Source organism: Talpa occidentalis, unplaced genomic scaffold (genome assembly GCF_014898055.3).
Source record: "Talpa occidentalis isolate TD23 unplaced genomic scaffold, MPIMG_talOcc4v2.1 talOcc4.9, whole genome shotgun sequence".
In the NCBI taxonomy this organism is placed as follows: Eukaryota; Metazoa; Chordata; class Mammalia; order Eulipotyphla; family Talpidae; genus Talpa; species Talpa occidentalis.
Genome location: NW_023605305.1, coordinates 106387505 through 106400850, shown reverse-complemented (window position 1 = coordinate 106400850; position 13346 = coordinate 106387505). Strand labels below are relative to the sequence as shown.

Sequence of the window (13346 nt, the reverse complement as noted above, 5' to 3'; positions counted from 1 at the left end):
CCCTCCTCCGGTGGCTGGGGAGCAGCCGGGGATCGAACCGGCGCTGCAGAGGCTGCAGGCAGCTTCGCAACCCAGCGCTCAACCGCTGCACCACCAGGGAGGCCCAAAACAAGTGCAATCTTAAGCAGCAAGTACTAGTAGCAGAAGTGTGTGCAAAGAGATGAGCCGCGTAATGAAACAATACTAACAGCTTCCTGGAGCAACAGCCACTGGGGGAGTGGAGGGTACTCTTTCCAACAAGGGGTACCAGCCCAAACAAAAAGTCCTGGCCAGGACCGGCCTGCTATGATGGATGAGTATGCTTTGATGTCCTGAAGTCCTTGAAACCAAGACCCTGTAATCTGGAGTCTTGTCATGGGGAGAGCTTCCTACCTTTGTGCTGTAATCTCTAGCTCTAAGATGCAAGTGAATCCAAGGAAGGAAAAGACTTTTAGGGGATCAGCCCCTCAATAGGATGGGGCAGCCGTTTTTCCAGAGAGCTCCAGTACCACCATCCTCTCCCTCCTGTGTCAGAATCCAGCAGGTCATTTTCCTAGAAAAAGAAATATTTGAGTCTTTGCCCTTTGTCACACTGAGCTCTTAATTGGCTTGACCCATCACGCTGCTAGATAGAAAGGCTAAATCCCGAGATTAGGTAGGTCTCCAGCTGGGGTGGGGAGCGTCAGCCAACACGGGCAGGGTCTATGAACCCAGAGCCTATTCCCTCACTCAGCTCCATACAGACCAGCTTTTTAGGACTAAGCAACTGATGCTTGATCCCCACTTACTTTTTCCTTGACTTCCATCTCACAGACAGGAAGTCCTAGAGAAGCGGAAGGGCTGGAGGAAGCAGCCCAGGAGGAGACAGCAGAAAGATGGGGAGTGGAATCAGTGCTGAGGACAGAGAACTGGCCAAGAGGTCCAAGGAGCTAGAAAAGAAGCTGCAGGAGGATGCTGAGAAGGAAGCCAAGACCGTCAAGCTGCTGTTGCTGGGTGAGCAAGATGGAAAGATGAGCCAGAGAAGGAGGCTCTGCTCCTTCCTGCTTATCCTGGGTGGTAGGCGGGTTCTAGCCCACCCTGTGGGGGGGTTGGGGGGGAGGCAGGTCATCTTTCCCCTCCCCTCCAGTTTCAGGGGAGGGCATCAGGAGCTCAAGTGCTGGGCACAGCCACCCCCAAGGAGATGCAGATGGCCAAAGCCACCCTGGAATTGTTCTGCTCATCCCAGAGCCAGGCACAGTGCAAGGGCCAGCACAGACCCACCTATCTCCAAATCCAACCACATCTAACAGCTCCTTTTGGCTTGGCAACTACTGTGGCAACTACTGTGCTTACAGATGCTCACGCATCTGCGGTCAGAGAACTGAGTCAAGGCCTCAGAGGACAGCGCCTTCCTACCACGTCATCCATGCCACGTGGTACCAGGGATCTGTCCACTGGCTCTTGCCAAGTATAGTGGTTACTTGTTGCTTTCAGTAAAAATGTTGTAAAACTTAAAAGTAGGGACCCTGGGCAGGGAGAAACAAAGTCTTTACCTACAGTCTTTTCCTGGTTTTTTATTCAGTAGGTGTCTCTAACACCCCTAACAACAGGAGGTTCATCACCTTGATGAGCCCCTAAGCAGATCACCAATCTGTGCTGAGGAAAACAGGGCATCTCAGCTGTAGAGAAATTGACCAGGGCTATAGATATTATAGAATGAAGACAATGAAGAGCTTGGGGCATCTGGTTTAGAATAACCCCTGTGGTACTGAGGTAGGCGAGCTAGAGCAGGCGGGGTCTATTAGTCACTGGCTGGCTTGCACAGAGCTCCGGGCTAAGGCACCTCCTTCCTCCAGCTGATCTGTGGCATGGCTGATGACACACTAAAGGAGAGTGACACTGTAAGCTAAACCCGGACTCCAAGGAGCCCAGGAGCGCAGGGCAAAGAGAGATGGCCACTGAGGGATCTTTTAAATCTAAGCAGCTTTCTTCCACATTCAGGATAAGATGCTTAGTGGAAACAAGCAGAGGCTATTGGGAGGGGCCAGAGGCCTCAGGGTAGTGTAGCTTGGGGAGAGGCTTGAAGGGTTATATGTTTCTGTTTTGTTTAAAGATTTATTTATTTTTATACAAGAGCTGGGGTACAGGCCAGAGGCACAGGAGGGTGAGAGGATTCACCAGAGACAGAGCAGGGAGCAAAACAGGCAGACTGACTGAAATACACTGCTGAGGGGAGCAGTGGGCGGGACAGGAGAGGTCTGCTTGCCATGTGGGAATCTCCCTGGCTGGCCAGGAATCGAACCTGCGCTGCCGAGGCTGCGGACAGCTTCACAGCGCTGCGCTCAACCCGCTGTGCCACCAGGGAGGCCCCACATGGGTTTTTTAATTATTTTTTTTTTTGCATGGGTTTTTTTAATAGGAGAGCAGCGTGTGAATGAAGATATTGGGATATTTTAATCAATAAAGGAAGCAGCAAGATGATGAAAGAATAGTATTTCAATGAAGTGACCTAGCTCACTCCAATCCTGCCCCCAAATCACTCTCCTGAGTAAAGCTGGGGAGAGAAATGTGTTAAAGGAATTCCCCTGAATCTATCAGTGGTTCTCAAAGAGATCCTCCCCCACCCTGGAGACATCGGAAGTGTCTGGAGACACTTTTGGTTGGAAATGGAGGGGAGATGAGGGCCAGGAATGCTGCCAAACACCCTACAGTACGCAGCACAACCCCCACAGGAAAGAATTATCCACCCAAAATGTCAACAGTGCAGAGAAACTTGCTTTAAAACCAGACTTGAAGGTGCCAGCTGAAGGCCAGCAGAACTTAAGGGCAGCGATCACCCTAACAAGGCTTCCAGGCCCGCAGAGCCTTGGGCTTCTCACAGCCCATCTATGGGAGGGGTGGGGAGAGCTGGCGGGAGCCTGAAGCACAAGCTTTTCTCCCTGCAGGTGCGGGAGAGTCGGGCAAGAGCACCATCGTCAAGCAGATGAAGTGAGTATGGACAAAGCCCCAAAGGACTGAGGGAGGGTGCAGTCAGAGCCGATGGAATCTCGGCGCGTGCAGGGCTCTCTAGACCTGATTCCCAGCGTGCCTCATCGACGTGGCCCTTACTCCTCACTCTCCTTGCAGGATCATTCATCAGGACGGCTACACGCCGGAAGAGTGCCTGGAGTACAAGTCCGTCATCTACGGGAACGTGCTGCAGTCCATCCTGGCTATCATGCGGGCCATGTCCACACTGGGCATTGACTATGCGGAACCAAGTTGTGTAGTACGTGGTTACCAGTATGTGGTTCATGACAACAAACAGACCAGCAGCCAATAAGTTTTGAGGAAAGATGGGTCAGATAAGCGTTGTCTAACTGAAATCCCACCTGCTAAGCTTCAAATCTTTTTATTCAGGCCTAGAGAAGAAAGCAGTTCCTACCTACCATTGTAATGTTTACAAAATCTGTTTCCTTTGCCTTTTTATCTTATTTTAGTATTTAAATGCTCCCCTTGGGGCTCCTTGCCCTGGCCAGGTAACTTCCATCAGCTAAACCCCTAGTGCCAGCACTGGCATTTCCCTAGATTTGAATCAAAGAACAAAGGTCTGGGTTCTTGTCTTCCATCTTGTCTATTTCACGGGCAACCTGGTTGTCAACCACCCCCTTCCCCTTCTGCAGAGGACACATTTTATGGCATTACACTTTCGGCCCAAGGATGGAAGATGAAAATACCACCTGAAACCTCAGCTACCTGCTAGACATCCCAGGACTGACATATTGCCAGCCTCTACAACTCAGACGCACACTTGAAAATTAGTGTTTTTTGTGGAATCTTAACTAGAAACTGTCTCCACCATGGGCTGTGATAGCATTGCAAAGTGCTTTCCTTTAGTAGTTGTCCCAGAAGCCTCCTAGAAAACCATCACTCCAATGTAGTTGTCCACTTTCTGCCTTCTAGGGCGATGGGCGACAGCTCAGCAGCCTGGCGGACTCCGTTGAGGAGGGCACCATGCCTCCCGAGCTGGTGGAGGTCATCAAGAGGTTGTGGGATGATGCTGGGGTACAAGCCTGCTTCGACAGAGCTGCCGAGTACCAGCTCAATGACTCGGCATCTTAGTAAGTCTCTGGCCAGGGAAGGGGTGAGGTGAGACATAAGCAACACTTCCAGGAGAAATCACACCCAACCTAAAGGTTCAGAAACTGAAAGGTGGAGATCCAAGGGTTGATTCAGTCTGTACATCTGTTTTTTAGACTTAAGCAGTGTTTTGTTAGGTTGTGAATTTAGTGCCTTTAGGTAGGGACATTTGCCATAGCTCCCACCACCCTGTACTTCCTTAGGCTGGCTCACTGCAGCCTACAAAACAGACAAAAAATATTAAAGAGAGGGGCTCTGACGAGCGGCCCTCAGCCCCTGGACAATTACATGGTAGATAGCTGTTCCTTTCAACTGTGAACACAGACGGCCCTGCAGTGTCGCACTCTCAGGCCTGACTCACAGTGGCTCTTCCAGGGCTGAGCTTTCTAGCTGGTAATCCAGGTTCTACTTAGGCCACTAACCAGAAAGCAAAGTCTCCTCCACCCATAGCATCTTATGTCAGGGTACCAGGGCAGGGGTAACACAAACTTCCAGGAAAAACCAAAGGAAAGTCTGTCAGGGACTGGAGAGAATTAACTTTGTAAGACTGGTTACAAAAAGGGGCACAGAGTTTACCAATGCCAGGCCTGACTCATTCTGCCACCTAATGTCGGGAGGTCATCACTTACTGTCCCTGGAGCACGCACTCATTAAGGTCTGGGCACTGCTAGATGCATTAGGTAGAATATCTCATTTCATCTGCACAGTAAGTCTTTGAGGTAGAACTTCTTTTAATAAGCCCATTTACAGATCAAAAAGTGAGGCTCTGAAAATTAGTCCAAGGTCAAAGCTAAAGGGCAGAGGCTGGGTTTGAATCCAGGTCTATTTGACCACCATGTTGACTATTTTTCACAATTCACCATAATGACCCTTGACTCCGGGCAAGTTATTTACTCTGTATTTTTTCCTGCATCTGTAAGATGGGATATGAAACTTGAAGGCTTATAAGGTAAAATGAGGATTTCAACATGAAAATGTCTGGCATAGAGTTGGAACCTGGTGTTCGTATTCTTCCCCTTCTCTCGGTCATCTCACTTCACAACTGCCTTCCTTCTACCCTTAAAAAAAAATTTTATGTGCATTATCAAACTCTTAAGTAGAACTAAACCATGAATCATCCAGCTTCAACAGTTATCTACACACAGCCACTTTTGTTTCATTTTACCTCTATTCCCCACTGGATATTCATCCAAACATCTCATCCCAACATTTCATTGTTTTCTCTAAAAAATAAAGACTCTTAATCACATTCCTAAACACAAATTCCTGAATGTCATCCAATATCCAAGTCTGTGTTCATTTAAATTCCCCCCAGTTATCTCAAAATTTCTTCCCTCAGTTTGTTTCTAAGTCCTTGCATGCATTGATTTGTGTCTCATGCCTCTAAAGCCTCTTTTTTTTTAAGATTTATTTATTTATACAAGAACTGGGGTACAGGACAGAAGCACAGGAGGGTGAGAGAATTCACCAGAGACAGAACGGGGAGTAGAGCAGGCAGAAGGACCAAAGTACCCTGCTGAGGGGAGCAGCAGGCAAGATAGGTCTGCCACGCAATGTGGGTATCTCCCTGGTGGGCTGGGAATCGAACCCACACTGCAGAGGCTGCAGACAGCTTCATAGAATTGTGCTCAACCTGTTGTGCCCCTAGGGAGGCCCTCTAAAGCCTCTTTTAATCTACTTCTTGATGGAAATGCTGACACCTATTGAAACTACCAAGTTGAATCTCAGGGTCTAGAAAAAAAAAAACTTTATAGTCACGCGAAGTTCAAGAGAAAGCTAGCTGACTTAAATGGGGCAGAATCCCTGCCTCAAATGGGCTGTCCTTCAGCTCACCCCACACTTCCTTTTGTAAGAACACATGAGGGTTTGAGGGAAAGAATTCTAGATTTAACAATATGGCTTCTGGTCCTGGTTCTAGTGCCAAATTAGTTCTGTGACTCAGGTTAAGACCCTTTACCTCTCTCAGCCTTGGCTGTGGAAAATTGAATGTCAATCACTTCTCTCCAGTTACCTAAACCAATTAGACCGGATTACAGCCCCCGACTACCTCCCTAATGAGCAAGATGTGCTTCGATCCAGAGTCAAAACTACAGGGATCATTGAGACCAAGTTTTCTGTCAAAGACTTGAACTTCAGGTAAGTACATGGTTCTCTGGGACACCTCAAGTACACACATGAAATCCCCCAGAAGGGCAAGGGCAGGCTTCTTGGTCTCCACACAAGCCTGACCTAGTGTCCTCCCTCTCCCCCTTCCTTCCTCACTTTCTATCTTACTGCAACTGGCCCCAATGTGAGCGCATCTCAGGGTGAACACCAAGTGTGTGGGGTCATAAAAAGGCGGGCATACCTATGAGAATGGCTGCTTCTCCCCTCAGGATGTTTGATGTTGGAGGGCAGAGATCAGAAAGAAAGAAGTGGATCCACTGCTTTGAAGGAGTCACCTGCATCATTTTCTGCGCAGCCCTCAGTGCTTATGATATGGTGCTGGTGGAAGATGACGAAGTGGTGAGTGGCCTTTGCACCAAGCAGTGTTGATAGAACAAGTCCTCCCTGTGAACCTTCCTCTGAGCTTTGTGTCAATCCACTGTCCCAATTTCGGTGATGTCAGCTAACATTGACTGTCTAGCAGTCCTCTAGCAGACCAATCAATGTCCCAGGCAAATAATTCTAGAAATACCTCTTCTGCAAGTTCTAGGTCAGCATGTTATCTTGGTCTCAGATTAGATATTCAAGTATCATCTGATATCACTGAGCTCAAAAGAATCTAGCATTAAAGGAGCAAGGGACCATCAGCTTGGCAAAGCAATGGTGTCATACCAAAGGTGCTACACTAAGGAACGCCCCCCCCCCCACCCCAGCCAGGCTGCCTAGGGAAATATAGGAGATAAAAAATGACAGCTGAGCAAACATATGGTGTCTGTCTTTATGCAACGTTAAATAGAGGAGTTGAGCTACTAACCTCATTTGGAAGCCTAAATACGTACCAGTACCAACAGGACTAAGGAGAGACAGGCAAACCAGGTTTCCTACATGTCAATTAAATCGGCAGCTGGAGAACTACCTGGGGTTGATTCTCCTGAGCCTGTAGAGTTCTACATGACAGGATCTCTGCAAGACAAGTGTCAGACCCCAGCAAGCTACCTTCTGAGAGGGGAATGTCAAAGGCATGGAAAACACTCACCGTGCATCGGTATCTCTCTGCTCCATAAATGGAGCCCCGCAGCTCAGTGATGCTTGACAAACCACACAGCCTCCTATCCCTTGCTCTAGTTTTCCTGCTCTCCTTGGAGTTCAAATCCACAGCAGAGCACTGCATATCTTCTAGCGAAAACATCTACTGAAAAGGGCTATACTTTTTCTGAGATTTCGTCCATCTTTAATCCTAAGATCTATGAGGTCCTAAAGGGTATAGTCGGAGCATTAACAACTTGCACTGCTACAGAATTTCATTTCTCTCTTTATTGGATGAAAAGACTGGATCACAGTCAGTTAACAGTCTACTTCAAGACCCTCTAAGTCCACTCCCTAAAAACAGTCACTGGGCTGGGTCACTGGGCAACCTCTGCACCCTGCATATATATAGCACCACTTCTCACTTGCTCGGAATGGCAATCAGTGAAGGAAAAAAGGGATCAGAAGTGCTAGCGGTGGGAAATTCTCTAGCTCTCACTATCTGACACCAATGCCAAAGAATTCCTGTTATGTTCCCGCCCAAACAGATCCCAGACTCTCTTAACAGAAGCCTATCAAAGGCATCAGGGAGATACAAATGGGCACATGCTAACTTGGGCCTGGTTTAGCAGCAGTACTTAGAGAAGGCAAAGCCCTTAGCTGTGTGCTGGCTGCCAAAGACCTGCATAACATTTATTATAAACCTATATGCCAGCCACCATCACGGACACTCTACATACATGATCAGGTAAGCACATGGTTCTCTGGGACACGTCAGGGGAACTGATATGCAGAAAAGCTCAGTAATTCTCCCAAGTCGCACGGCTATGATAGGAAAAGGATTAGAAGGAAGCCAGACTGCTTTGCTGTACTTCACACTCAGAGAGAAGCTGTTCTGGTCTTTCCTTTTACATGTGAAGCACTAATCTCTCCAAGGCGAATGAGAACAGGAAGCAGGCAAATGCTCTGTCAGCCGATCTGATATTTCTGGTGTTTCCTCTACTAGAATCGTATGCATGAATCACTGCACCTGTTCAACAGCATATGCAACCACAAGTTTTTTGCAGCTACTTCCATTGTCCTCTTTCTCAACAAGAAGGACCTCTTTGGGGAAAAAGTCAAGAAAGTTCATCTCAGCATCTGTTTTCCAGAATATGATGGTAAGTGCCAAGGGCTGGAGACAATGGTGATGTTTTCTTAGTCATGACTGCTGGCTGCCTTGCTTCCTCTACCACAGAGACATAAAAGAATTTGTCTTTAGGGAAAAACCTGGGCATTCAGTTATGGGTTTGCTGACTCTGGGACAGAGCACATGTTAGAACAGGAGAGCAGCTATTCAAATGTTACTTCCCAGAAACCAAGGGCAGAGACAGAGAGACACCTCTTCAATCAATGTCTTTACTCAAGTAACAAAACTAGGTACAACAGGAGAGAGCCCTCCCTCTGAAATAGGACCCCAAATGTAGCTGTTCAATAACACAATATTTTAAGATCCAGCCACCTAAAGAATAGATGAGCAAATAAGGAAAACTAACTTATCCCACCTCTTCACTATTTTTCTGGAAAACCAGGGAACAACTCTTATGAGGACGCAGGGAATTACATCAAGAGTCAGTTCCTTGATCTCAACATGCGAAAAGATGTCAAAGAAATCTACAGTCACATGACCTGTGCCACTGACACACAGAATGTCAAATTTGTATTTGATGCAGTTACAGATATTATCATCAAAGAAAACCTCAAGGACTGTGGGCTCTTCTAATCCTCACCATTCTTCATTCTTCTATAATCAGGCTTGGAATCTGGGTAATTTCAAGCAGAAAAGCATACATCACTATACCACGACATGAAGAACGAACCCATTCTCCTTCTGGAAATGGAGTGAGTATGATTCCAATCGTCTCCCTTAAGTTCTTTTCAAAGTGGGACAGCTAGTACAGGTTAAAGACCAGGGGTCAGAAACTAAGGTCCCAGGACGGGTTCTACAGCTTCCTACAAAAAACATGAATACTTCATTTCTGAACCTCAAGTTCCTCATCTATAAAATGAAGATAACTTCTCTACTAGTTCACAGGATTATTCTGACGACCACGAACATAACTGAGGGAAGGCTGTGTGGTTAGTCATAGAAAGAAATCCTACGTAAAAACTGTCATTTATTGAATTCACCACCTGGCTTTTAGATGAACTATTCTAAGCAAAACAGCAAACCTTCCACACAGCCTGCAAAATATAGAAACAAAACTTGAGTAAACCCACCAGCCCCTTTTTATTAACAGACATCTATGTATGTTTGCGCAGAGATCTGGATCATGGGATGAGGAGATGTAAGCCTGTTGGTTTCTGAGGCACACATCCAAGACAACCCTCTTTATTAAGTGCAGATTACCCTTCTGCTCCCAAAGCTGCAAAAACACGGAGTTTCTTTTATCTCCACATGTAACCACTTCTCAGCTATACAAGATAATTTCTGAGTAAACTGGGAGAACATCAACATACTCCCACTTGCAGTCTTAATGGTTTATTGCTGCCACATCTCTATTATACATTGAGAACAAGTGGGCAATCCTAAAGTCCTCATTTCAACTGCTACATGTTTCAGAACAAAAAAGGCAGCTGATCTTGTTTTCAGGCACTGAAAATCTACTCACGTGGGTCCATGTGAGGCCTGGCTGAAAACATCTCCCAAACAGACCAACAAGTAAATTATTCCTTTGAACTCCTTTGAGGGGAAAGAAGCTTGCATTTATCTTGACAGGAGGTGGTGAAGTCAAGTATAGATTTAGCATTTACAACTACTAGTGAGGAAAGCTCTTGGCACCCAAAATTTAGTATATAAAAGAAAGTGTCAATTAAAACGAAAATCTGCTCCTTGCCAGAAACACACATTCACACTTAGGCTGCGACTAGCAATATTGATACTAGAGAGCCATATGAGCTTGAAATACACTGAAGGATAAATCTGCAGCTGTTAAAATTAGATGCATTTAATAGTTTTTGATTCCCTGAAAAGAAACCAAGTTGGATGAATTACCAGATAAATAAAGGAAACCACTCTGACTACTGCAAATTAAAAAACTTAAAGTGAAACCTGGGTAAGAGCCCTTGCATTCAGGAGCTGTTCAGGGACTCTCCTAAGTGGCAACCATCACTCACCTGTTCACTTTAACACACAGGGAATCTGGGTCCTTTCTGTAGAAGGAATCCGTCTGGCAGTCTGATGAAACCTAAGGACCTCTTTTAGAACATTTAAAAATGCATAAAATTCCAGCAAATTACAATACAGTGAACACAGCTCTACCTTTGGAGTGCTGAAGATCTAGGTTAAGAATCCTGGATACCATAATGATCTTGCCTATTCGGGCCCCAAACATCATTTATCATCCTGATTCTATCATTAAACAGGGTGCCCCACATGCCCTGCAATCGTACCTGTTTGCTTATTAACTTTTCCTGGGCCTTAGATTCTAGACAAGAATTGGTTATGGACCCAACTATAAAAGCCTAATCCAGACTCCTCGGTTACTGGTATTCCCCACAGAACTACCATGCAAACAGCCGGGTGGACAGGTTCACTGGGAGAAAATTCAAAAACACCTAGCAAAACAAGACAAGGTTTTTCTCTGATAAACATCCTAACTTTTTAACAAGGTCACACAAGTCATTCTGCATAAACACTTTGCAAAAAGTTTATCTTGGAGGCTGGTGGGGAAGCAGCAGTGCTTAAAACACGTTCTGCAGCTCCTTTCCTGGGGTTACGATTTGGTTATTTTAAGATCTTATGTTTTTAATCTAAAACTCTTTGGGCAAGTCCACACGCCTTGGTTATCCATTCAAATGTATCTTAGAATAAAGTCAACATAATTCTCTGAAACTCTTGGCCAACAGTGGGCACATCTCTGAGCAAACGGACTTCACCTCAAGTGTTCTGGATAAGCTTCCCAAAAAGGCATTCATCCTGACCCCAGCTTAACTATTTGTCAGGCTCAGAGTTCCCACAGCTGTCAGAACTAGAGACAAGTGCACTGATACTTCTACACAACGGCTTATTTTGATCTTTTTGATTGTGCTCATGAAAAGGACTTCTTGGCATAAAATAGCTGCTAGAATACTTAACATCAACATTAAGCTATATAATCACTTGGCTGTCTTTATCTCTTTTGCCTCACTTTAAATTTACATAAAGCTGTTGAATTTTACATACTTTTAAAAGTCACCAGAATCTTTTTCGTAACAAATTAGGTCAGAAACTAATATTCAACCTTATTTTCATGGACTAAAATCTTAATTCTTAGAATGATACAGCTAAAAGAAACTTCAAAATATTCCAGACCCATCATCAGCAATTTAGAGTTAAAAAACTGAGGTGCAGGGAGTTGGGGTATCTTCAAGGTCACACTGCTTAGAAGTAGCAGAATTAGAACTCCAAAAACAGGCCTTCTGAAACCAAAGCCCATGGCCCTTATATATGCACCACACTACCAACACAGCACCAACATTTGTACAAGCGCACCATAAAGCCAAACTCAGTTTCTTATTCTAAGTCTTCCTCATTCCAACCAAATTCTTGGTTATCTTTTAGATATACCATTTCTAAATCATGCATGTTTAACAAAACCATGTCCAAATTAAACACAAATTGGTCTCAAAATGGAATGTGAAGCTAGGGTACAGCAACCAAACATAAATATCAATGGCTTTCAGTTTGTTTCTCAAAAGTAGAGTTTCCCATTCGTATCCTCACAGGGCAGAGACCATACTGCACTTCCCTCGTATTACATAATTAAGATACTGGTGACAGTAAACCGAATATAAATTAGGTTCTATTTCATGAAATCTGTTGAGTCCTTTTATCTTTTTTTAAACAAAAACACGGTATAATTGACACAAAAGGATGAAACCGCATAATTCCAATTATTTGCTATCTAAAGTGGTCAAATTTATAAAGACTGGGCCTCCCCGGTGGCTCAGTGGGTTGAGCACAGCGCTTTGAAGCTGTTCTCAGCCTTTGCAGTGCAGGTTCAATTCCTGGCCTGCCAGCTAGATTCCCACATGGTGCATCAGACCTCTCCTGTAGCACCCGCTGCTCCCCTCAGCAGTGTATTTCGGTCATCTGTCTGTTCTGCTCCCCGCACTGTCTCTGGTGGATCCTCTCGCCGCCCGCACCTCTGGCCTGTACCCCCGTTCTTGTATGCATAAATAAATAAATCTTTAAAAAAAAAAAAAAACAAACACACCCACTCTCTACTTGGAGCTGTGCCGTAGACCCAAGTGTGCCAAAATGCTGGGTGGGAAAGGTGGGGAAGCGTGAAAAGCTCTTACCTCCCACTGCCCTCTCTACCCGGCACAGCCCGCAGAGCAGATTCCAGAGGCTCTGGTGGTCCAGCCAGGTAGAGGTGTGAAGACATTCCCATGCAGTCAAACTGCAGAGGCAGAAGGGCACTTTTCTGTCTTGGCCCCAAAAAAAGCAAGCACTGGTATGATTAGAAAATTAAAAACTGGACTTAAATGTACAACAAAGCAAAGAAAGAGCTTTTCACCCTGCTTCACAAATTTTAAATCAATTGATAGTTAAACTTTTTTTCATGACTTCAAAATGAATATGGGGGGAGTGATGCTGAGAGAGACAATCAGCTACAAAGAACACACTTGCTGGTTTTGTCTTTTGAGTATCGTATTTACAAAGCAATAGCACCTTTAAAAATGTTATTTCTATTTGATCAGAACCATAAAACATCACAACTAGAAGGAATAATTTAGTCTATGTTTAGGTAACTGCTAATGGATATAAGACTGAAATATTTCATATATAGTTGGAAGCAGGGGGAAGGCCAGAATCCAGTACACCAACCAACCCCACCCTCGACCAACCTCACCCTCCAACTTTATAAAATTCTGAGAGGTCGCCAGATCCTTATCCTACACGAGCAAGGAAGAACAGTTAGAAAGAAGAGGTAATTTCTTCCATTTTGTTATGTGCATTGGGAATCTCTCTTATGTACAAATAAGCCTCGAAAAAATGCCCAAATAACCCAAAGAAATATGGGGAGCAGGTGGCAGGGGTACAAGGTCAGAAGATAAATCACGTTGTACAGAAT

The 13346-nt window shown here is 45.2% G+C and overlaps 1 protein-coding gene across 1 annotated transcript; it reads left to right on the top strand.

Annotated features, from left to right (window-relative positions):
- The first annotated feature begins 679 nt into the window (after window positions 1–679).
- GNAT2 (G protein subunit alpha transducin 2) lies at window positions 680–9010 on the top strand. Its single transcript, XM_037499393.1, has 8 exons — window positions 680–972; window positions 2904–2946; window positions 3085–3226; window positions 3901–4058; window positions 6085–6213; window positions 6453–6582; window positions 8255–8408; window positions 8820–9010. The coding sequence occupies exons 1-8, from the start codon at window positions 855–857 to the stop codon at window positions 9008–9010; spliced, it is 1065 nt and encodes a 354-aa protein (XP_037355290.1). The 5' UTR covers window positions 680–854.
- The last annotated feature ends 4336 nt before the right edge of the window (window positions 9011–13346 follow it).

Bases quoted from the DNA above. Each gene is read 5' to 3' on its own strand.
- GNAT2 (XM_037499393.1), top strand. From the start codon at position 855: ATGGGGAGTGGAATCAGTGCTGAGGACAGAGAACTGGCCAAGAGGTCC. The intron at 973-2,903 runs GTGAGCAAGATG...TTCTCCCTGCAG, and splicing joins CGTCAAGCTGCTGTTGCTGG to GTGCGGGAGAGTCGGGCAAG. The intron at 6,214-6,452 runs GTAAGTACATGG...TTCTCCCCTCAG, and splicing joins GTCAAAGACTTGAACTTCAG to GATGTTTGATGTTGGAGGGC.